The sequence below is a fragment of the Pangasianodon hypophthalmus genome, chromosome 18 (assembly GCF_027358585.1).
Source record: "Pangasianodon hypophthalmus isolate fPanHyp1 chromosome 18, fPanHyp1.pri, whole genome shotgun sequence".
Lineage (NCBI taxonomy): Eukaryota > Metazoa > Chordata > Actinopteri > Siluriformes > Pangasiidae > Pangasianodon > Pangasianodon hypophthalmus.
This window is the reverse complement of record NC_069727.1, coordinates 5737889-5763834: the sequence shown is the minus strand read 5'-3', so window position 1 is coordinate 5763834 and position 25946 is coordinate 5737889. Positions and strand designations below refer to the sequence as shown.

Below are 25946 nucleotides of genomic sequence, written 5' to 3'. Positions count from 1 at the left end.
CTGGAGCTTTTCTGTCAGATCGAACCAGTCTGGCCATTTTCCCTCTGACCTCTCTCATCAACAAGTCATTTCTGCCCACAGAACTGTTGCTCACTGGATGTTTTCTTTTGTTTTTCGCACTATTCTGTGTAAACTCCAGAGACTGGTGTGGGTGAAAATCCAAGGATATCAGCAGTTTCTGAAATACTCAAACCAGACCTTCCGGCACCAACAACCATGCCATGGTCAAAGTCACTGTGATTACATTTTTGCCCCATTCTGATGTTTGATGTGAACATTAGCTGAACTGTATCTGCATGATTCTATGCATTGCACTGCTGCCGCCTGATTGGATATTTGCATGAATATGCAGGTGTACAGGTGTTCCTATTAAAGTGAACAGTATTAAAGCAGGGATCTGCCAGCAAATTAATCTGTTGATGTTCCAGTTTTTATGTGTGAAAGGGACTTATCTTTGTTTAAGCATAAAAAAGGGGCAGCCTAGAGCTGTCTGCTTGCTGCTGGCTGATGTCAACAACAGCTCATGGGCAGGAAGTCCACTCTGCTAATGACCTCCTCCTCTCCTGACGCCTACAACCATGCCCCTCCAACACTCCACACACATACACACACACACACACACACAAACATCTGGAGAGGTTCTCTATGTACGTATTTACACATTCTACTCCTTTCCCTCATTTGCTTCCTGCTTTTTTGTTTTTCTCTGAGCATTTGCGCATTTGTGATATGCTCTACAGCTTCCATCTAAACACGCAAAACCAAAACACCAAGCTACAAAAAAAACATGTTTACAGATTCTTTAAGGATGAGCTGGCTCTGGGTTTGACAAGTTTGTGTACTTTGACAGCACTTTTTTGCTCCCAAAGTCATAAACTAGCACGCTTTGATGCAGAAAGGAAATAAACAGCATCAATGTATACGAGTGCGATTGGAGTTTGGGTATGTGTGTAATGAATGTAATACTGAACAGTTAAAATGTAATATATGTAATATGAATGAGTGAATGTAATACTAATATGTTTATTTTTTGCCTGTGTGTATTGTCTTTTAGATATGGACGAGTGTGATAATGACTACAATGGCGGGTGCGTGCACGACTGCATCAACATCCCTGGTAACTACAGATGCACGTGCTATGATGGCTTCATGCTGGCAGATGATGGACATAACTGTCTAGGTAAGAAAATTGCAGCTTGCTCTTCAGTGTGTGTTCACAAATATGCAATTGTACATCCAGAAGCAAACAGTTCAATTCAATTTTACTTATATAGCACTTTTAAGTTTAAAGAAGATTTACAGTAATCTGTATATCGATTTAGATTTAAATCCTTAATGAGCAAGCCAGAGGTAAGAGTGGCAAGCCTGAGATGATATGAGGAAGAAACCTTGAGAGGAACCAGACTCAAAAGGGAACCAATCCTATTCAGGTTTACACCAGATAGAGTGATTATAACAGTGCTGAGTGTGTTGAATACTGAATAATGAACGAAAGTTGGACATAAACTGTCTTCAGTAAGTGCAGTCTTTAAGATAGTCAAATAAGACCATCTAAAACAACCTTGAGGGTATCCATGTGGTACCATCCACAGCAATCTCTAAGCTATCTCACGGCAATCTTTAAGCTATCCATGTGAGGCCGTCTTCAGCAGCAGCGAGTGATTCTAAGGTGACAGAAGCTCCAAGCCAAAATAGAGCATCATGGGCCAAGCAGGTCTGGAGGGCAGTAGTCACTCAACAGAGAGAGGGAGAGAGAGAGAGAGAGAGAGAGAGAGAGAGGTGGGGAGAATGAGAGGTATGCTCATGTCCTATCATGATTAATAAGGATGTACATTGTGTGCAAAGAGCAAGCAGGGATTCTGGCAGGACTAGATATGACAGGGGATGGCAGCATCCAAATATCCCAGTTTACCGAAATTCTCTATGCCCATGAACCAGATCTGCATCTTTACCTAGGAGAAAAGTTATTAACAATAATCTTGACGAAGCAAATAGGTTTTCGACCTGGACTTAAAGAATGATACCACTAACTGGAAAGCATATCTGGGGGTTTGTAGAAAAGGCTCTGCCCCTGCTGCAGTCTTCATTATTCTAGGTACTAATAAAGAGCCCGAATTTTTTTTGATCCATCCTGAACACTTTCCTGTGGTGTAAAACTTCAAGCTATGTCTCATCTGTGTACAGTCTGTGGTGCTGTGTTACTGTGAAGCCCCACTGTGAAACAAAACATAACAACTTCAAATTGATGTCTTATTTATCACTAATCATTGATGGTTAAACATTTTAGCATGTTAGTTACTTATCCAGCCTTTGGTAATCAAGGAATTTTATGTAGCTGGACCTTCACAAATTGTAGCTGAATATCACTGTTCTTGACCTGTAACCTGTTATATATATTTTTTCCCCATTTCTCCCCTTTTTCTTTCCATTTTTCCCCTAATTTCTACCCATCAGCCAGCTATCTCCTATCATACTAATCAGGGAGAGTGAAGGTTAAGATCTCCTACGTATCTACCCAAATGCATACACTTTGAGCTACACAAAGTAGATTTAATGCATCATTGTATTCAGAAATGTGTCATGGCAAAATTTATAAAGCAAAATTTATAAAGCAATGCAAGTACAATCTGCATTATGAGCATTCACTATGACTAGCATTCACTATAGTCAGCTAAGGGGGCAGAGGCTAGTTTCTCCTCTTCAACTGTCATGAAGAATTAAGTCATCAGCTGTATTTTACTCTTGCCATTTTACTCTTATACTGAGAATTTCCCCTAGATTATATCATGGTGCTGCAGGCCTATACGATTTCAACTTGCACCCATGCACTAGAAAACCAAACTCTGCCTCCACCATACACACAGCTAGCCTGTCTCTAGTCCACTTTCTCTTGAAGAGTTTTTCTCTCCTCTTCTCTTTGCCAAGTGACCTCTCCAAAGACCCCTCCGTAAGCGTAAACAAACACGCCTCTGTGCGCTTTGGGAAGTGCAGCCTCATCTAGCCCAGCTCCCTCATTCCACTCCCGCTGACAGGAGTCGGCTGGCAAAAAAAAAACCCTCCCGGTTATTTTCTTCTCTTTAAAATGTCACCTCAAGTGTCACCAGTGGCGCAATCGCATCCATTTCCCAGAATCCAACTGGCACGGTGGATGTTTATGTTAGTGGTTAAAAATGGACTCGTGAAGGGAAAAGTCAGAGAAAATTAATAACTCACCATCGAATATTTATTTAAATGGTTTGAATGTGAAATTCCATGACTCTGACAGGCAGGACTAGTTTAATGTTTTAGGGGGCTTGCTGTGGGGGTTCAGGAATCTGTTGAAAAGTGAAATGTGTATGTGGGTTTTTCATGCTGTGGAACTTCACACATCCATTTTTATTCATGCTACAAGCCAATGCAGATTGATAGGTTGAAAGACATGCCTTGGCATGTTGGTAAATGCCCATTATTGGACCAGGCTTTACACATCATAACTTTTGGTCAGTTGTGATCTGAGCCCTTGAATTGATTTGAACCCTAAATATATTTGGTTTATATTAAGTTTGAGAGCTTGTATATGATCGCAGTAGTTATCTTTCTACTGCTTTGAAACCTCTGGAAGAAAAATTAACTGCATCTTTTTTTTTTATGCCTTTCAAGCATCAATGTGCACAGGGGTTACTAAGAGTGATAGAGAGTGTGAGGAGTTGGAGGACAGCACATGAATAGCTTGGCGAAGGAGGACAAGCTTTGGACGACTCGGTCTCTCCTCCTCTCCTCCCTGCTTGATGAATCCAAAAAAAATAGAAGAGCTGGCAGTGTGATTGAGTTTCAGGATGCTGACCTCATCGTTTTATATTAGCACTCACTAATGATGATAAATATCCGAGCAGCACGACACAACACAGCCCTTCATCACTTTTCTGTTCCAGCTACCTTATGTCTCATGTCTCTGCTATGTCTCTGTCTCTAATTCTCTTTCTCCTTGTTGTCCTTTTTTCCCTGACTCATTTTTTTACATTCTGTTTTCTTCGTATTGCAACATACTGAGTCTGGTATCTTCTCCTTTTGCCTCTCAGTCCACTCTAACTAATGTCTCTGCTCTTTATCTTTATCTCTGTAAACTTATTAAAGTTCATGCTCTTATTATCCTTTGCCACTGTCTTTCTCTCTCTCGCTGACTCTATACTATCACTACTGTTTCTCTCCCATGCTGATCTTCCTGACATCTCATTTTTCCGATCCTCCCCTCATATCTCTTTTCTCGGTCTCTCTCAGTAATTTCTTGGTTATTTTGGCCGTCTGTCTCTCTGGAACGACTCCAGCCTGTTTCCCCAGAAGCAACGGGCTTGTTCTCTATTTGACATCTTTATTGTGGAGTGTTTCAAATAGAAGACTAAATGGTGGCACTGGGAACCAAGACAAGACCTTAGAGGGCCGACACTTAAGAGAGCTTTGCTGTTCTACATCCCTACTTTCTCTTTTTTTTCTGTATGTCTCTCTCACTTTACTTCTTGTCTTTACCTTTGTCCTGGATTTCTCTTTTCTTTAGTGTTCTGCACTCTTCACTCCAATACAAGGCCCCAATTTCAGATAGTGGTGCAAGCATGGCATACTGTATATTGATGCAGATGGTAACCTGGAGCAAAGCAATGTAGTAGTAGAAAGGGGCGGGGCTAGAATATATACATTAATAAGAGCTGTGTTTAGATATGCTGCTGCAATGTCCAATCAAATTAGTTCCTCTCATTTTCTTTAGAAAGATGAGTCACTTAGCAAACTGACATTTTCGAAATGGCATCTAAGACCTCACTTTTTAGATTGATGGCAATATTTAAGTGGTAGATATGGTCAGCTGGATGATAGAACATACAACAAAACTTAGCAAAATTAATTAGTTTTGTTAAACATTCTGTTCATGGGCGTAGCTAAGGGGTGGCCAGGTGTGGTCACTGCCACCCTAATGTGAAACGTGAAGCATGTTGTTGTTGTTGTCGTTGTTGTTGTTGGTATTATTAGTCAGTGCGGTTAACAATGTCACATGATACGAGTTTTATGTCATACAGTCACAAGCAAGTTTAGACAAGTCAAGCTAGCTCACACAGAAGTGAGCAATTCCCTGACCCCACTGACCACAACAAACAAACAGCTTACAAACATGCAAATTTTTTTTTTTATGTTAACACTGTTCATTATATGAAGGCATAACATCGGATTTCTTAAGTATGTTCTTAGCTACTGCTAGCTAATTATTTTGAATTTGTAAACCTAGAGTAGTTTATAAGATGTAGCCTAATGTTACGTTAGCTAAGACTTTGTACTGTAGCTTGCTAGACGTTGCTTAGCTGTGTGCCTTTTACTGTATATCCAATGGGAATCCTACTGAAGCCATATGTAGGTAGGGGGAGCCACATTATGTTATTTTTTATGCATGTTAATTAGTAGTTTGCCCCACCCTAGATTGCCACCCTAATAAATTCATTGGGTCTAACTTGACCACCCAAGTTTATTTTATAAATTAACTCACTTTCTGTGCTTTATATTTCAGATTTCACTTCTCATTTGTTAAAATAACTACATCAAATAATTCAGTCAGGTGTATTTAGTTAGTACTTGAGTGAAGTTGGCTATATATGCTAAGGTGAGGTAATGTAAACGGTGCACATCCACAAAAAGGAGTTGTGATAAATGTGGCAGGATGTTTAAGCTTGCACTTTGAAGTCCAAGACACTGTTTAAAATTGCGTTTGAATTTCGAATGTCACACACCCTGTTGCACGGCTCTACCCACATCAGTGCAGTTCAGTTCATTTCTGATTGAGAGAAATTACATTTGGACGAAAATTGAGCCCTGAAGCTTTTAAATATTCTATGTCTGTAATTTCCCCTCTTCTGTTCCTGTGAAATTATGTCTCAGAGGTTCACGGCTCCTTAAACCATATAATGCGGCTGCTGATAAATGATGTTCTCAGAGTTTCTCTGGAGTCTTTTACTTTTAGATGAAAATGGAAACCTGTTGGCTGACCACTGTGATGAGAAGACCTGGCTGCATGAACATCTTCCTGAACTTTCAGTTATTTACCTGAAGTTTATTTAAAACCACAATTTCCAAAATACCAATCTGGCTAATGAAGAAGGAAGATACTGCCTTGCACGCTTTTATTAACTGTTGGCTGCATTACCTGAATTTGTGTCAAGATCTTGTCTTGATCTTAAAATTCTTCATCTTCCAAACCTTTCCAACCAATTTCAGCACATTTACTGCTGTTGCACTCTGATCTGTATAATTTCACCCCAAAATACCCCAAAGCATGTAATTTATGTGATCTATCAAAAGGTAACCTATTAAATAAAGTCCATCAACAGCACCTTTAGCCTCAATAAAAATGCTAGGACCTATATACAAATATGCAACTTGGAAGTGTCCTCATGTCTCCCACCATCCTAAATATCTTAATATCTCTACCATTAACTAACATAGCTATGCTGCTAGTTAACTCCTACCAAACTGAGTAGGAGAGATTAGTAGGATTTCAGTCACTGATTGTTATTTAACCTTGTCTTATTCTTGATTATTTGTTACTTTTTCGGTAGCCAAACCTTTTCAAATTCACTCCAACACAAGACTTTGTCATCACTCATATTAGCTAAGTTAGCTATCTGGCTATTTAACCGCTAGTACACTAGTTCACATTCAGCTGGGACCAAGTAGGGTTTAAGTATCTTAGTCTTGATTTACATATTCTTATATTCTCAGTAATTTATCAATAGCCAAACCTAGAAAATATAAAAATGAATGCTATTTTGTTCATTACTGCTAGGGTTAGCTAGGCTAGGTTAATTAGTTGGAAGGCAGGTTCTTTAGCTAGGGTAACTAGCTGGTATGCAGGTTCTGTTGCTAGGTTAGCTAGCTATATGCAGGATTTGTGGCTAGGATAGCTATCTAGTATGCAGGTTTTGTTGCTAGGTTAGCTAGCTAGTATGCAGGTTTTGTGGCTAAGATACCTGGCTAGTATGCAGGTTTTGTGGCTAGGATAGCTATCTAGTATGCAGGTTCTGTTGCTAGGTTAGCTAGCTAGTATGCAGGTTTTGTGGCTAGGATAGCTATCTAGTATGCAGGTTTTGTGGCTAGGAAAGCTATCTAGTATGCAGATTCTGTTGCTAGGTTAGCTAGCTAGTATGCAGGTTTTGTGGCTAGGATAGCTGGCTAGTATGCAGGTTTTGTGGCTAATAGTTTCCGAAGCTGTGGAAGTTATTTAGTGTTATCACTGGAGCTGAGCTCATACATAACTTTGATCTAATTACTGAAATATTTTACAGAAATATTGAGAAAGTCTCTATTTTAAATTGAAATATATGACATGTGTGCTAGGGGGTCACAGTGGCTCAGTGGCTACCACTGTTGCCTTGCACCTCCGGGGTTGAGGTTGCGATTCCCACCTTCGCCCTGTGTGCGTGGAGTTTGCATGTTCTCCCTGTGCTTCGGGGGTTTCCTATGGGTACTCCGGTTTCCTTCCCCAGGCTGATTGTCAATTCCAAATTGTCTGTAGTGTGTGAATGAGTGTGTGTGTGAGATTGTGCCCTGTGATGGGCTGGCCCCTCGTCCAGGGTGTCCCTGCCTCATGCCCCAAGTTCCCTGGGATAGGCTTCAGGCTCCCCCATGACCCTGTATAGGATAAGCAGTATGGAAAATGGATGGATGGATGGATAGACATTTGTGCTAATTTGACCCAAATACCAATTTAGTAGGCAATATAATCAGAACATGCTGTCAAAGAGGATAATTTAAAATTATAATTTTTGAGTTTAGGGTTCCTTGGAGCTGGGGTTCTCAAACTTTTTGCACCCTTTTAACTAAATATGTGCAATTATATTTTAAATTAAATTTTAAATTAAATTACTTTTTATTTTTGTACTGTCTACAGAGTATATTAGGTCCACATTTTTATATTCTTCTCCTTCTTCTTCTTCTTCTCATTATTATTATTATGCTACTTGTTTTTAAGTCAATTCAAGTGTCCAGTCAAGCATGCTAATAACCATAAGAAATCAATAATAAATATAATGAAGTTATAGTTGTGCAAACTTGTGTGAGTTTGTGATTTTTGCCACTATAACAAAGTAGTAATCATGCTGAGAACCAGCGACTGAGAGGATTTAGATCACCAGTCACCAGTGACAAATTTTCCATGACAAGTGAATTTATTTTGCCAAGTTTATTAAAGCTTTACCTTCCTCACGCCTGTTTTTACATGCTGTTCTTCACACCTTTCTCTGTAGTCTCCCTGCTTTGCTTCTCCATCTTTTTCTCTGTTTTTCACTCATCTAGCATATCAAGTGTTCACGTCAGTCTCCTCTCATCTCAGACAGATGATGTCACCGTTTCCACTGAACTCAGGGGAGACAGCAGTAACCAGCAGTTGACTGACCACCATAAATGGAGTCCAGTGGCATCAATTGTTCTCATGTTAGCATTGTGTAACACTCAGAGCATAACGTATGCTGCAAAATAGTTTTAGAAAAGCTGCACCAACCATAGTTGAATTCACTAAAGTGAATATTTTTGTGGAGTGTGTGTTCAGGTTTGCTTAGAAATGTCCTCGCTTAGTAATGTGTTTGTTTTAAATGAGAACTTCACACACACACACACACACACACACACACACACACACACAGAGCAAGAGGTTCAGAGCACACACGAGTGAAACAGCCTCTCTGTGTGTTGGAGCTCATGTCGGAAGTCGTTTCACAGACTCCCAGATGCCACATGTCAACAAGTTTAAGCTCTAATTGATTTAAGATTGGCTAATGGAGGAGGCTGATTAAAGGGTAATCTGGTGCAGTTCCTCCCCGTCTTTTTTCATTTCAATTCGTATTTATTTTCCCTGCCTGTGCCGGCAGCTGGACTCAATGTGTTGATCATTTGGCTGTTTTAATGAATGTCTGCGCTGCTGCTGTGGCTTATCTTTTTATCTCCCTGTCTGTTTATCTTTAACCTCTTTTTTTGTCTTCTCAACTCACTCACTTCATTCAGAAAGGAAAAAGAATGGATACCAAAGGACCAAACTGAGTTTTTTGTTTTGTTTAAAAAAGAGAGAGATTAATTTGTAAAAGGGTTTGCTTTTACATTCAAAAGCAGTGACTAGAATGGTGTCCTGGACTCTGTTTGTTACAAACATCAAAGTGCATTATGGGTATTCTGTACTTGATCAGGTACACAATTTATAAACTAAACTATTTTAGTTCATTGTGGGATTTTTTGAGCTCACTGGATAATCTTTTTTCACATAATAGTGAACTATATAGTGGACAGAGTGCATCTCTTTATGGCTCAGCTTGTTGCTGAGGGTTCTCAGATTATTTAGTAGACACTTTGTTGCTACTATGTTTCTTCTATTGTACAAATAGTAAAGATAATATAAAAAAATATAACTTCTTATCATGCCTACTATTTTGATGGTATAGATGACAGCATTATATAAAAAAAATCAGGTAAAAGGCTTCTGAGTGGTGCAACAGAAGAGCAATTGTGTTCTGGTCCGGAGATCACGACTTGGCCACAGCCATCCAATATTGGCTGTACTCTCTAGGTGGGAGGGATGGTGTTCTCTCACTGTCTTGTCAGTCACAATGACACTAGACTAGACTTAATTACAGTAAGTCCCATAAAGACTTTTAAGATAAAAAGGCATCAATATAAGGATTCTGTAACATATAGGATATGGGGTTTTAATACAGATCTTGATAGATAATGTGAGAATGTGATCCAGTATCACTCAGCCATTTGTCAGGCAAAGGCCATTAAATATTGATAGACAAGGGCAAAGGGTAATCCAAAGACAAATCCAAAACAAAACAAAGGTCTAAAACACAACAAGGAAGTCGGCAGTAACAAAAGGCTCAGAAATTCCACAAATGCTAGGAATGGCAAGACTTCACAATGAGCTAACAAACATAAGCTGTTTAAATAGTCTAGAACCTGGAAGCAACCAGAAAGTGGTACTAGAGTAGAGGAAATGTCCTGAGCTCTCATTATAGTTTCACAGTTACAGCACCATAAATGTAGTGTATTTTTATTTTATTTTATTTTTTGGAATGAAAAGTTTTCTGTTTGTATTTTGTAATATACCAAAAGTCATATTTGGTATATGAAGCTAGTACAGCAGTATGGACTTGAAACTCCTTAAAAAAATGACAAATCATGAATGCAGCTGCTCATCTGTCTTTAAATCTGTTTGTGTAATAGTAATACCACATCATTCTTATTATGCCAGTGATGCGACCTTGTGATTATGCATTGCTGAACTCAAATAGTTTCATTGTCGAACTATTGATTAAATGTTAGATTTTTGTCCTCTTATCTAATATCATGTAGACGGCGTAGGCTACAGCTGCAGCCTGTTCACTGTATAGTTATACAATCAATAGGTTAGTATCCAAATTATTGACCCTATACGGTACACAATACCCATAACTCACTTTGCTGTTTTTAGAGAATAGGAAGTAAGAGGGCACCATTTCAGACATCTCCAGCCTTTTTATATTTTTTCATTTCTTGGCTGTGTGTTCCATCAGTCATCATTCTCTCTGTCTCCCCTTGTTGTGTCTCATCTTCCCTGATGTCTTTTCCAAATTAAAGTTTACACAAGTGCAATCAAACAAATCAAAATCAGTCTAGTTTAAACTTGCTGTCTCAGATGCCAGATGTTTCAATTTTTTGGCAGCATGAGCCTTAATTGAAAGATGACAGCTGAAATGTTGTTTTTATCTTTTTTTGAGAACAAGCAAAAATTGCTGCCTGTCACATTAACTATCTGTTTTCATTCATGCATTAGACACATGACAGCGAGAGCTGCATGAGCCAAGGCCACACAGTGCAGTTCCTCACCACCCTCATGTAGGGAAATGCTTTTTATACTTCATCTCATTTAGGTTTGTGTTCATTTAGGAAATGGCAATTTATATTTCCCTGGATTGATGCTATACGATACGCAGTGGCACCATGTTTTGAATGAGATCTTATTTCAAGTACAAGACATGAGATGTGCTTGGCTGTGAGAGAGACAGGGATACCTCTGGGGAAAGCAGCATAAAGATAGGCCTTCTCTCCTTTTTCCAACTCCATTCCACCACTTGCTCGGACAGTAAAGGCCTCGCTGTCTTGGCTGCGTTAACGAGCCGCCCTGCTGAGCCTAAAATAAGAGTCATGTCTCCAGGTAAAAACCAAGGGCCGCATAATAAACCCCTGTGACCAAATTAGGAGTCTGAGTGTGTGCGTGTAAACTGGTGTTTGCATATTACTCTTTTTATGAGCGTTTGTGTATCCGTGTGGGTTTGAGAGAATGCCAGTGAGACGGATGATACTGTGACCAATAGCAATGGCGCTCACCCTGTCTGCTGCTGTGTGATGCCTCACAGGAATCCGGTGTTTGTCCATAATCTGTGCTCAGAACAAAACACTAGCACTGTAGTGCCGGCTGTAGAAGCTCATGTTGGACAGTGAGTCTGGCTCTGATGTCGCTCTGTTAGCCTGCAGTAGCTGTTATGCTGCTGTACCGGAGGTGCTAACAGCCATAAAGCACTTTATACACACAAATAAAGAGCAGCTCCTACACTACAGAGCTCATAAAACTCATTCCCTTTCAGTGCACTCTTAACTGATAGGGGCTCACAGCATATTTACTTAAGTAGACACAGATTCACTTGCATACAAACACCCACATGTATATGGTTGAGTGCAAAAGTTTGTGTACTTTTGCATAGGAATAAAATAAATACTGTCACAACGATTATAACAAGAGTTCATTGTAAGAGTATATTAATAAATATTACTTAACACAGTAGTAACAATTACGTTTTAAGTCTGTTAACCACTGAATTATGATAGTAATGATAACAAATATTATTTTTTGTGTTATTAAGCATTTCAAGTATTCACATGGCACGCTGCTATAGGAAAATCCTGAACGACGGGGTGATGGATGTGACCTGAAACGAGTCAGAGTTAATGTTTCCACTCCAAAGTTCCTTGTTTTCCTATAACAGTATGTCCTGAAGTGTTTTATTCCTCTTATACAACAGCAATCGTCCAACAACTACAAGTTTTTATTTATTAAAGAACAACCCATCATACTTTCTCTCCGTTCATAGTGCTACATCACCGAAACAAATTAGTTCCTGTTATCACTGATGGTATGACAGCTATAAACAATCTTTTTTTTTTCCTCATGAAGGTTATAAGACAAAAAAAAAAGACTTTCCAATGATGGAACTCACAGACTGCTACAAAGCGCTGACACTGGAGACTCCTTCCATAAATGTTAAATAAACATCCCCTTACAGAAAACCATATCTTTGTTAAATAGCACATATGTAATCAGTTTATTATTAGATTTAGGTTACGTCCATGTGTAGGATATTACTATAGAAATAATAAATATAGCGCATTAATATAAACCTGTGATTTGTCTTGCAGACGGCACTATTGTCAGGGCTGCTGTTATAGAAAATTAATCAACACCTTCTCTCCAGGCAGAACCAAAAATGCAACAGCTCTGTGGTATAAAATAACATTAATCTGTGTGTCAAACTATTCATCTACACATCAACACTCTTACTAATAACCACTCAGAACTTATCTACACTCACAAAGTCTATCAGAGAGAGTACACATCCGGGGAGCTTTAGACTAAACAGTGCACGCAAAACCTACCCAAGCACCAGATAACACACACACACACATATACATGCACACGCACACACACACACACACACACACACACATATACATGCACACGCACACACACACACACACACACACACACACACACACACATATACATGCACACGCACACACACACACACACACACACACACACACACACATCTTTGCAACAACTCGGAATATACACTGAGTCACTGTCTGTCAGTGGCCACTCACTGCTAATTGCAGTAGATTAGGATGTTATAGGTATCCAGAAAGCTGTTCATAATCAAGAAATTAGTGTTTGGTCTTTAGTTTAGTTTAGTTTAGTTTAGTTTAGTTTAGTACTTTAGTTTCTTCACCCAGAACCTTTTATTGCAGTAAATCAGATGGCACTATAAACCACTGTAGCCAAAAAAGAGCAAAGTTTCACCATTAATTAAGTTGGTAAATACAACAGATGACTATATTATGACTGTAATGAAACAGATGACAATATTTTCCTTCATTTTCCTTCATGTTACAAATAAGGCACATACAGTGTAATGCAAACACACACATTGTTAAATGTTGTCTTCTCTGAACCAGTAAGATTTTACTGACCCCAAAGGAAATTGTGGCAATTGCTTAAGACAATACAAGACAAAGAAATTAACATTCTTTAAAAAAAAAAGTTATGCAAATTCATAACTACTGAATACTCAAATTTGGCTGGTTATAAAGTGTTGATTAAATAAGAATAAAACACTTGCAGGTGTGATGTTACAGGAAATTAATCAATGTTGGGGTGTTGACCACCCTGAAGTTAATTATTTTCCAATACCATCTGTTCTGTTGGTCTTATAGCATGAAAAGTTTGCCAACAGTTACACTTTTATATTTATTAATTAATGACATGTCACTCTTTTATCCATTTATAGTTACATTAAATGTAGTGGAAACGTCCATGAGACAAGTTAGTTCTTGCTATCACTTACGTTATAGCAGCTATAAACACTTGTTCCCTCACCAGACTCTCTTATTTTTCTCTCTTAAAGGTATTAAGACAAAAAATGCAGCTCATCATGTAACTGAGAAATCAGAAAGTGCAAAGTCCTCCAAAGTGAAGACTTTTCCCGTGTCAGAAAACAAGCAGAGATTCTTTCCAGAAATGTTAAATTAAAGTTTACTGTAATATTCTCCTTCACCATGTCAATGATTATACGCTGTCAAATTTTCAGATTTGAAAATCAACATCAGTGTAGTATGATTTTCTATAACAGCAGCTCGGACAGTAGTTCCAGCTGTGAGGCAATCAGGTTTATATTATTGCGCTCATTCTAACATGTTTTCTATAGTGGTTTCTATAGTAACAGCTCATTCACAGGGATTTGTATAGCAAATGCTCCAGATAAACATTAATGGAGATCCATATATAACTGATTATATTTTGAAGTTTTTGGTGAGGAGACTTTATTTAACATTTATGGAAACAGTCTCCAGCTTCAATGCTTTGTAACAGTCAGATGTAAAACTGTACCATTAAGTTTTCAGACACAGGCAAGTCTAAAGATGGTGGATGTTGCACTTTGCCAATCTGAGGTCACAGACCTGGTCAGAGTAAGTTTCAGACCTGAGTCTCCAAAGTAGCAGGTTGTTGCATCATGACTAAATAAAACTCACTCAAGTGTGTTACTGTATTCCGGTGCTAAAATGTCACACCAACCAACACACCAATACATTTATAGATCTGTCAAAGGCATGGCATTGCCTATACAAATATGAACACACTTACATGACAGCATTAAACAGCATGACCTGCATGTAATCTTAACAATACACAGCTTGAGACATGGTTTGAAGGCTGAACTCAATTGAAGAGGACTTCTTAAATCTTAGAGCTCATTTCCGTGAGGACTCGAGGCCTGTCTGCTCTCTAACTGACCCGTCTGTCTGTCTACTTCTCTGTTTGTGCCTCTGACCGACTACCTGTGCGTGTCCTGGCCACTGCGTTTATTTGTTTGGCTGTCGGGAGGATGCTTGTGTGGATGCCGGAACATTCCTGTTCTGCGTCTAACCGGCTGTGTTTCCCAGCTACATCAAATTGTGAGGAGGAAAAAGAGGAGGACCACAAATAAACAAAAGCATTCACTTTCACAAATACCTGTGTGGGCTTTTGATTACAGGGTTAAAAAAAAACAAAACAAAACGATGGCCCTGCTTGTTTGTGTGTGTGTGGGTGTGTGGGTGTGTGGGTGTGTGTGTGTGTGTGTGTGGGGGCACATGGAAATGACTGTTTGTCTTTCTGTCTGGTGTGTTAGATGTGGACGAGTGTCAGGACAACAACGGCGGATGCCAGCAGATCTGCGTGAACACCATGGGCAGCTACGAGTGCCAGTGCAAAGAGGGCTTCTTCCTGAGCGACAACCAACACACCTGCATCCACCGCTCTGAAGGTCTGCCTACTTTGTGTGTGTGTATGTTTGTGTGTCTACGTCTGTGGCTTTGATCCTACTTTTTCATCTCTGTGTATTAATTTTGGAATTTTACAACATTGATCTTGGTAGCTCAGGTAGTTCTTTGATAAGAAGAAGATAAACCATTATTCAAGAAGAGGAGCTTAAAGCCTCAAAAATACTATTTGGGTATTATATATATATTAGATTTGTAGTGTTGCCAGGTCAGTGACTTTTCCACAGAATCGTCTGCTTTTGAACTCCAGCTGGTTGGCGGTTGAGTGTTTTGCATACATTAGGTTAATTATCCTTGTATATTAAAACGTATTCACATTTAAATAAAATAATTTACTTATAACCAAATGAATAGAAACTGACCCCAAAATGGTCACAAACACACACTGACAAGGACACATTGCCCACCACACCCCTAAACTTCCCAGCATGCACTAGAGGCCACACAAGATTGTTTCCAGTCTTGATCCTATTCTCAGCTTTAGCTTTGTACTTTACTGCAAGGGTTCTTAAATTTGCAGCCAGGAACCCCTGTAAATTCAACAGATCCCCTCTGCACAGATTTATTTTATGAACTAGTCAGATAGTAGAACTGTATGCAAGTGATTCATTCTTCATTATTAGGCTCATTATTCAAATGTGTACAATAATATTCTGACTATTTTTTGGATTCATGGAGCTTTTTGTTCCTGAACTTTCCACCAACAGAACACATTAGGTCCAAGTTGCCATTCTTTATAGGCTACATGTTTTTGAGTTATTAAGGTTTGGCTTAAAGACATTCAATTCAAGTGTCCAGACAAAAAAACATAAATATAAGTGACTATTCTTTATATACCCCTGGGGGTCCCTGGACCTTGCTTTGAAAACAACTGATGTACTTTGAATGTATTACCTTGTACGTATACTGTTGAATTGGTTTACTTATTCTCATAGCTATCCTTTATTTATGACAGGATATGTACGAATAAGCTTCACTTGAGTCAGTTCTTGTCGGTTTTAGCTCACTCTTGCACTGACTATGCACATTTCAGAAAGATTTTATAGGACCTGTTTTCATGTTTCACCTGCTATTTCAAATAATGCCTCAAGTTTTGCGGTGATTTTCTGAGGTCAAGTGTCCTAGTGTTGCATCAAGCAAGTCATACACAGATTTGTCTCTATGCAAGCTACAGTCGTCAGTTTGAAACGTAGTAGTGTCAATGTTGTGTTCTGATTTGAAATTAAACACAAAAAGTCACCACAGGGTCTTGAACTGATCCTAGACCCCCCAGTGTTCGCCCCAGTGTGGTCATTGGAAAACTCCCACCCACCAGCCTGCTGTCCTCCATCATACAACAGCCACCAACCAGGGAGGCTGAAGGCTAAGTGCTTCCTCCAAGACATGTGAAGACAGCCAACCACATCTTTTCAAACCGCTGCATCACAGGGCAGTGAAACACACTCAGAGGAAAGTACTATCTGCCCTCTTCCACAAACATGAGCTCACAGATGCCCACAGCTGGCTCATGTCACTGTGATTGACAGGGGAGAAACCACAGCCCCTTTTGCTCTCTAGCCATGGATGACTGTGGCATCATCAGGATTCACACTCATGATTTCCCGATGATAGAGTGACTGCTTTTTTTGTTGCGCCACTTGGTACTGACAGTTCAGTTTTATGCCAAGTTACATTCTTAAAGCTGCAAAATCAATTGACATTGTACAATAGACACTGTTATTGGTGGATGTGACTAGTTTTCCCTCAAGGGATTTTACTAGGCCATGTTATAATTGTGGTGAAAGAGCTGTTTAGGGAAGGTGCATGTTTTAGTACTGTTTTGTAGAAATGTATGATGTTACACTTTAATGTTACAGTACATTATGCATTTGTAGTCATTATGTTGGACATACGGCATGGAAAGGGCAGAATTAGTTTTTTTTTAATGGGCTGTTTTTGGAGTGTTTTTATAACAGAGACCTGGCACTCTGCTTTTGATCTCATGAGTTTTCATGTTTCTTACTGCAGATTGTGTTGTGTTCATGTCATATGGCTGTAGCTGTAATTATCACATTCACATCAACCCCTAGTTTCTTTGACCAAACTGAAAGTTAGGGCGCTTCTATTACGGCTGCCAGTGTGAACTCTGTGTCAAAGGTATTCAAATTGTAGAACAGAATTGTATAATGTGTGTATAATGAATTGAGACTCCTAAATTATACCACCTGTTTCAGTTTTTCTAAAGATTAAGATAGAAGTCATTCTTAACACTTTATTGTTTAACACTAATACAGCTATATGCTAATGCTAGCCAACGTTGACAACTATAACAGCCATTTTTACCTTGTAAACAAAATACCAATGTATGAAGACATTCAGTTTGTAAAACTGGACATTTTCTCATCTATACAAATTCTTCCCCATGGTCTGAATGAGACATTAGTGGTATTTTAGTTGCACAATCTTTACTCAATCAGGACTTCTGTTCTTCTTTTGTCATGGCATCTCAGAAGAAGTAGGAATATGAAAAAAGAAAAAGAAAAGGCAAAAATGTCTGAATGTGCCTCAGCTCATTGTAGTACTGAAGGTCGTGACTCAGGTCATTGTCAAAGGGTTTAATCAGCTGAAATGCATTTCTTGTCTTGGATTTGGAGGTCACATGCCTGTGCAGTGTGTGAGTGAGAGTGTATGCAGTGGGTGAAGGCTGGTCGTAGCACATGGCTTGTGACCTGCGTGTGTGTGTGTGTGTGGTTGAGTGTTGAGCGGCATGTTCGGTCTTTTGCTGCCAGTCAGAAATGACAAATGAGACATATCTACAGTCAGACAGTCGCATTCCAGACAGCTTGAGTGAATCAAACACACACATACACACACACACACACACACACAAAAGCAAGAGTGGTCCTGTATAGGACCAAGAGCTGTAATAATTTCTGTGATGTCACTCGCGGTCATGTGTGGAATGTGGCAAGTAGATGACCTCTCTTTCATTTCATCTCTCTCTCTCTCTCTCTCTCTCTCTCTCTCTCTCACACACACACACACACACACACTTCTCTGTCTCACACACTGCAATTCATATTTATTTATTTTATTGCTTCTTCTGATAGATAGCCTGGTCCAGTTAAGACATGTGGAGGGGTTTGCGGATACAAAAAATCAGTGTATTGTACTGAAATACATTTTAATTAGGAATGCCTTTCAATAAACATCAGAATTATTGGCACCCTTCATGAGAATGGCCAAAAATATATATGCAAACCTACTCATGTTTGTTCAAACAAAAATAATTATAAAATAATACCATTTTCTCTCAAAAACAAAACTCTTAAACAATGTAGATTGTATTCTTGAAAAAAAATCTATTATAAAATTGCCATTGGAACTGGTGTTGTTGCCTTTGACCACTTCTTGTTCCCTGGTGTTTAAATATGAGGTTGTAGACATGTTCAATTTTTTTTTTCATCCATCATCTTGAGGAAAACCAGAAGAGCTTTCAACACAGATGGTTGTTGATCTGCACAAGTCAGATAATGGATATAAAAAGCATAAGTATTTAAAAGTTTATTATGATTGATCAAGGCTGTTATAAAAAATTAAGTCAGGGCCTGTTCAGATTGGCCAGGAAGAGGATACATTAATATTCACCAAAATTAATTGTGGGGGGTGCTGATAATTTAGAAACTAGAAAAAAAAACCTTTTACGTTTGAGAAAATATTGTATTGAAATAAAACTGTACAGTATGTTTAAGCTCAAAACATCACTCTTTGCATTTTAATTTATTTTACATGTACATTTTGCACATTTTTGCAAAGGATGCCAATAGTTATAGAGCTGACTGCAGATATATTTTAGGAGTGGACTAAGCCCAGTTTCACTCAGGAAAAGTAATAGAGTGATGGGGTAAAGGAAAGTCAAAACGAGACTAAAAGGAAAAAATGGGAAAGTGAAGTACTGGAGTGAGAAAAAGAGAGAAATATACAGAAATAGACATATTGGGTATTTGCTTTTTGGGAAGCCCATAACTACACAACTGTGTGTGCATCTCTCTGGGTCTGCACAAGATATATTTATCTCAGAAGTAAGTCTTTGTGTTTCTGTGTGTGGGTGTGTCTGTATGTGTATGTATTTGTGTGTGTGTGTGTTTCTGTGTGTGTATTTGTCTGTAAATAAGCTGCAAAGAAGCTGGAAACATGCTAATATTTAGTGGCAGCACTGAATTGATCAGTATGTCACACATACACCTACACAGTGTAAACACACACACACACACACACACACACACACACACACACATAGAAGCAACATCAGGAGCTTTACTGGAGAATGCATTTGTTTGTTTACTTTTTCTCTCCAATTTCCATAGTTTTGACTCTAACTTATGCCCATACACACACACACAAACCCATGCACACACACGCACACACACACACACACACACACACACACACACACACACACGTAGAAGCAACATCAGGAGCTTTACTGGAGAATGCATTTGTTTGTTTACTTTTTCTCTCCAATTTCCATAGTTTGACTCTAACTCAACTATGCACACACACACACACAAACCCACACACACAGACACACACACACACATACTCAAGCCTTATTTCACACATTGAACCTCATCACCTAAAACGAACCTCTCACCTTCACTCATCACACACACTTGTTGTTGACAGCCTGTGTCTTCATGGATGTGCATTGGTGTATGCGTGTTGGATGTTTACAGTTCATCTCTCAGCACTCAGGGCCATTGGGTGAGTTGTGTGTCTGTGTGAGTGTGTGTCCTTGGCGCCGTCTGTCTGCTGTAGAAAAGTGGGGCTCTGTTAAGAGTGCATGTTCTCTAACATGTCTGTCTTTGACGAGGGTTTTCACCAACTCACCTGAGGTTCTGTTCTACTCCGATGCTATTATATACACATCACTGATGCACTTTTACACCTGCTTGACAAAGGGAAAAAAGTTATAAAATATAAATAATGACTAGAGAAACAAGATTGAGGTGTGCCAAATCAGCCATTATCCTTCCCTCTTGTCTCAACTACTCCCTTCTCATTCAAACCATTCCCCAAGGCCATCATTTTTTTCTATATTTGCTTGCAAATCACTTGATGGGGCAGTTTCCCAAAATGTTATTATTTGACGTAAAATGTCACAAAGACATCTACACTATTAATTAATAAATCCAGACTCTATTAATACGCATTTAGGAAATTCCCCAAACCCTCTATATATACCCTGCACCCATGTCCAAAACACCAATGTTTTGCTCAGCCTGCATTTGCATATTAAACATGATAGGCTCTAAGATGTTATGATGTAGTAATAGTTGCTTGGGTGGAAAGGTGGTGCAGCAGGTCCAGGGTCCCTGTTTACATGTTTTCCTTTGTCTGAGTGGGTTTCCTCCCACCTCCCCAAAACATGCCAGTAGGTGGATTGGCTAAGATAAATTGCTCCTCGTTATGAATGAATGAATGTGTGTGTGCATGGTGCCCTGACCAGAGTCCCATTAATGGTGTATTCTCGTCTCACACCCTGTGTTCCTGGGATTGGTTCTGGATTCACTGCTACCCTGCCAAGGATAAAGCAGTTGCTGTAAGTCAGTGAGTAACAGTTGCTCATCTTTCTAATTAGTTTTCATTACACCTTCTCTAACTGAAGACCTTTATTAATTTAGACTACACCTTCTAACTGGACAGTGGGGGTATGAAAACTTCCCTCCTAAGAGTTTTTATGAGCTGCAAAAATCTGCATCTTGGCATCCCAACAGTGAGCTCACAGTCTTTTCCTGGAGAGACAAGTATCAATTTGTAGTCTCATTATCATGAAAATTACACAAATTTAGACGCTAGATCAAAGCTGAACATTAACACAGGCCACCATAACAAAGGGGCAAGGCAATAATTCAAAACCTTCATGCAGACAAAGGTTTGGGTGATGTATACAAACAGGATTTAAGTAGGCAAATCCAAAAAATATTAAACTAGACTAGAAAAGTAGAGAGGGAAACATATAGATATAAGTCTCAGTAACATCACAGGCTATGAAGCTGCAACAAGACTTCTGCAAAGTGCAAAGTGTACTCAATGATCCATAGTTTACATAGGCATGTTACTGATGAGGAACAGGTGTGAGTGATTAGTAATCAGGTGACTGGGAACATGGATAGGTTGCTTGTGAGTATGTTTCGTGTGACAGAGCCTGGAGTTCGTCACCTGAGGATTGTAGGAAACATAGTTTATTTGTTCAAGGACTTTGCTGGAAGTAGGCACAGACACTGACATCTACAAAGATGTCATTAGTATAAACTGTTACGAATTTTCCGAGCATATCTGTGAGTTAACCAGTTTCTTGAAAGAAGCATGGACCAAGCCACATGACTAAGTATTCATAGTGTCCAGATGTTTTCCTGAAGGTTTCCCTCACCCTCTCTGATACAAACTAAATTATAAGCACATCTGAGGTCAAGTTTAGTGAAAATATGGGCAGATTTCAATTGTCCATTGCCCTTTATTTAAAGTTCATATGGGCTCACCTGCCCAAAGGAAGAGGGCGTGCTTGAACTCATTGTAAAAAAGGTTCCAAAAACTGTAAGATTATAAAACCTCTGCATCATTTGATGAGATGGCAGTAACCTAAACTAAAGGCTGCCTGTGGGCACTGAAATTAGCTGAGCAATCTTGGTAATGCTTGATGTTTTGTCTTGCAAGGAAAATTACTCATAGCTATTGTTCAATTATGCTCAGTTGCAGTCATTCAGGTGCACAACATATTGACAGTTTGAGAAGTTCTTATATGAAAATGAAATATATAATCTTCTGATTCATTTTTTATTTAAAAAGCATGCAAATGTTAATATACAATCCCTGGGTTTGAAATGGTCACTAACCAACTGCAGTGCATTCTGGTATTTCATGAGTAAGCTGGATACAGGCAAATTCCCATATATTGGATAGGGTATTGTTTTGATATTATTGCAGTTAGCATACAGTAGATGACTATGTTATACATATCCTGCCTACAGCTTTCAATAAATAAGTATACTTTTCAACCATATTAGTGATGAGCGATGGAAACAAAACTGTATCTGTTTTTAATATCCATTAAATTAAAGTATTTCTTGGACATGGATCTAGACTTTTGGACCTTACTTTTAAATGAAAAGCTTTTTTTTTTTGAGGAGAGTGATTACTTTAAGCTGAGGTAATCATGTGACTGAAAGCCAGCAGTCCTTTGCTGCACTGTACATCTAAGCATCATGGTTTAGTTTCGAGTGAGGCTGTCCGTCAGATGAGGTTCTTCTGCATTCCTGAATTTAAGGAAAAAATGTTTAGTGGTTTAACCTAACACAGAGTTTGGAAATCAGAGACTGAACCTTTAAATATGCCATTAGATATCCCCTCATGTTGTGAAAATAATATCCTTGTAAATTCTCTCAGCTCAACCACAGAGATTCTGGCGATTGTTGGCTGGTTGTAAATTGGGAATTTGGGGAGGGGTGGAAGTTGTTTGCCATGAGAGCTAGTCTGCAACTTTTAAGGCTAGACGTGCCAACAGCATCCACAGTGATGAGACACTGGGAATGATGCTGGGAAACTGAGAGGGATTTTTTTTAATCACTGTAGAAGGCACCATTCTTCTCTTTCTTCTTTTTATTGTCCATGGGTTTAGTACCAAAGCTTGTATATTAAGCTGTGTACCAACAGGAACTAATGCTGTTTGGGGTTGGGGTTGGGATTTCACTGGGTTTCTAGAAAATTCTCCATAAATGGCCCAAAAGTTTGGAAGATTTAATTTTTTAGTGTAATAAGTTTCACACAAAGGCAACATTTCTCAGTTTTACATTTAATTTCTCATATACCTTTATTTGTTTTCCTAATATGACTTAACAGAAGTATCTGGTGTGTTGATAACCTTACTTTTGTTAACATTAGGTTGATGAAATTTTAAAAACATGCCTTTTGTGACACAACCAATATATTCTGCGTAACCTTGGTAAACTCCTGAACTCACCTGCTGGGCCACGCTATTAGATTCACTGTAGTTACTGATTTATTCCTAGTAGTTACTGAATAATATGTATTAAGATAAATAACTGAATAAAAAGCTGGGGTTAACCAGAAGTTCATTTGAACAAAGAAATAAACTATAACACAAACTATTCTTTCATGTTGAACAAACCTGAAGGAGGATTCTGTCATTTTTACTGTGGTCACCATGACCAGAGTCACTAGGCCAGATCAGAAAAAACAATAACAATTAAAATACAAGTTTGAACATAGTACCTACAGTGGGCCATCCCATTTCTAGCTTGGCTCCTTCATTATACAAATGCATTAAGACAAAATGTAAGTATGAGGGCAAAACATTTTGTGTATCTAGAATTCCTGTATAATCACCCTGAGGTGGAAAATGAACTAGGAAATCTGTTACTGTTGTTTCCATTTGTGTTTTTTTAACGTTCAGTAGAAAATTGACTTCAAACAGAGGAGCTCAGTTGAGTTGAGAGTGTTTTCAGCTGTCACTTCTGGACGTTTGTTCTAAATCAGCTCTTGCTACCAGGGATTTGGCTGTGTGCATTAGTGATTGTGTGTTGGTGCAGGAATGCGAGTGTGTGCGAGATCCTTCAAAGCTCTTCTAAGTCTGTGTGACTCAGATGGCTCCGGGTCTACCTATAAATGCCCTCTCTTTCCGTCTCTGTCTGTCTGTCGCTCTCTCACACCGTCTCTCTGTCCGTCTCTCTCTCTGATGGAGGAAAAAACGTTATTAATGCGAGGGCTCACAGCGGCGCCGCTGCTGCTGTACAGACGGTGCTGGAGCAATGCAGGCTGATGATTTATGAGCACGAGACCTGGCATGACTACACACACACACCTTTAAACCCATACACCTACTATAATGCTGACAGGCTTTCCGGTGTATATAGGACGTCCCACATGATGCTGTTACGGAGCAGTATTTTTGAGGGCTTCAGAAATTCCTGTGAACTGTTTTTTTGTTCTTTTGTGAGGACATTTGTGTTTTTGTTTTTTTGTTTCTGCTTTGCTCACAATGTCCTGATTTGGTCAGTCATGACGTATGATGTATCCTCTCTCTCTCGCTCTTTTTCCTCCTCTCTCACTGTCTCGCTGTCTCGCTGTCTCTGACCTACGCCAAAGGACGGCGCAGGAAGGACAGAGGGAAAAACAAACAGCAGGATAAACATGATTGAGTGCAGGAGCCCAGCGTGTTTATTTGGATTTTGTGGCAAGGTGCATACACACATGCACACTGCTGATTGAAATGTAATTTGAATTTAATGCAGAACTGACGATGCCGAGGAAGCAGGCTGCTGTACATGAATATATGTGTGTTTATATGTGCGTGTCACACTTAATTAGGCAAGTGGTGGCTTAGGTATTTAAACTGAATACAGCCTTACACAGACACACACACGTTTGTCAAAAAATCCTTGGGAGGATCTTCCACTGAATAATTATTAATAGAGCTAATTAATGCTATACTACACCTAAACCTTTTAACTCTTTTAGTTTTCAAAATAAAACCTACAAAAAAAGCAGTTTTCCTTGTGAGGACCAGCTAAACGTCCCGACAAGGTCAAAATTTTCAGATATACCTATTCTTGTGGACACACACACACTCTCTCTCTCTCTTTCACACTGTGTCCCCTGCAAACATGCTGCTAGGGCTGTGGAATCCTGGCACCCAGGCCAGAGTTCATGGGTGGAAACTATTGGAGGTTGGGCTCGTGTGTGTGTGTGTGTGTGTTTGTGCATGTTACTATGAAGAAGAAAGAGGGCATGCAGCCTGAGGGAAGCTTCTCTAAGCCATTCAGCTTGACGCTGTCCTATAGACGCCTCCTGGCTGCCGTCTGTCATCAGTCAGTCGGAGCTGTTCTGACATACAAAGGTCCAACTACATAATTTTGGGCAAAATCAAGCTATGACTTGAAATAAAATTTTGGGCAGCTGTTTTGTCTTGTGACAAAGTTTGTCTTTTTTGAAGCCAGTTTTTCTCAATTTCTGTGTCATGTCATTGTAGGTGCTGTGGTCATTGTGTAGCAGATGTGTGTGTGTGTTAGGGTTTTTCGTGTTTTCCATAGTTAAAGCAAAAACTATTTTGGGACATTACTGTTTTAGGCTGCTTGATTTGTACAGAACAACAATACACAGTTTACAAATGAAATTTCCAACTGTAATGGTGTACAACGAACATGGCAGATGCGATGTCTACAGCAGCATCTAGGAGGTTTTTTCACTGCAACTCCAGCCTCATTATCCAGAAGCATGTCTGCATCGACCACTTTGAGCTTGGATGCATCGCAATCTGACTGTGAACTAGCTGAGTGGGATTGTATAATGATGTGCAACCCGCGGCTCACACAGAGCTAGTCACAGCAGAATTTACTATGCCGGAATGCAAGAATTTTCTTTCAATTTTATTTAGCTTTGTAGGACAACAAACATAAGGTGTGAGGAATTCCTGGAGAGGGATTAAAACCAGTCTTGCACACACCACTTCACTTCATGCAAAGTGTTAACGGTTCATTAAAGCTAAAGCACCTTTCCCAGTGTACTCTTGTGCAGTTGACTTTAGAATTGACTCATCTAGTCTGAAATATTTTCACGATTTAGCTTGCATCTCTTTACCTCTGCTTCACTGTTTTTTCCTCCATTCTGACTAGTTGACATTCCCACAGCGACGACTAGTGAATGTATAATTTGACTAGTGTGTGTGTTAGTCATTATGAGTGTTTATTCTAATATGATGAATGATTTCTTACTAAGAGACGTTGGCTCTGTTGTGTGATGTACAGGAAAAGCTATAA

The 25946-nt window shown here is 39.2% G+C and overlaps 1 protein-coding gene across 2 annotated transcripts in view; it reads left to right on the top strand.

Annotated features, from left to right (window-relative positions):
* Positions 1 to 25946, top strand: part of scube1 (signal peptide, CUB domain, EGF-like 1) — an 86238-nt gene that overhangs the window by 10108 nt on the left and 50184 nt on the right. For both annotated transcript variants that reach the window (XM_026923005.3, XM_026923004.3), the window contains exons 3-4: positions 1055 to 1180; positions 14982 to 15116. In XM_026923005.3, the coding sequence (XP_026778806.1) occupies positions 1055 to 1180; positions 14982 to 15116 (261 nt within the window). The remainder of the gene's footprint in view (positions 1 to 1054; positions 1181 to 14981; positions 15117 to 25946) is intronic.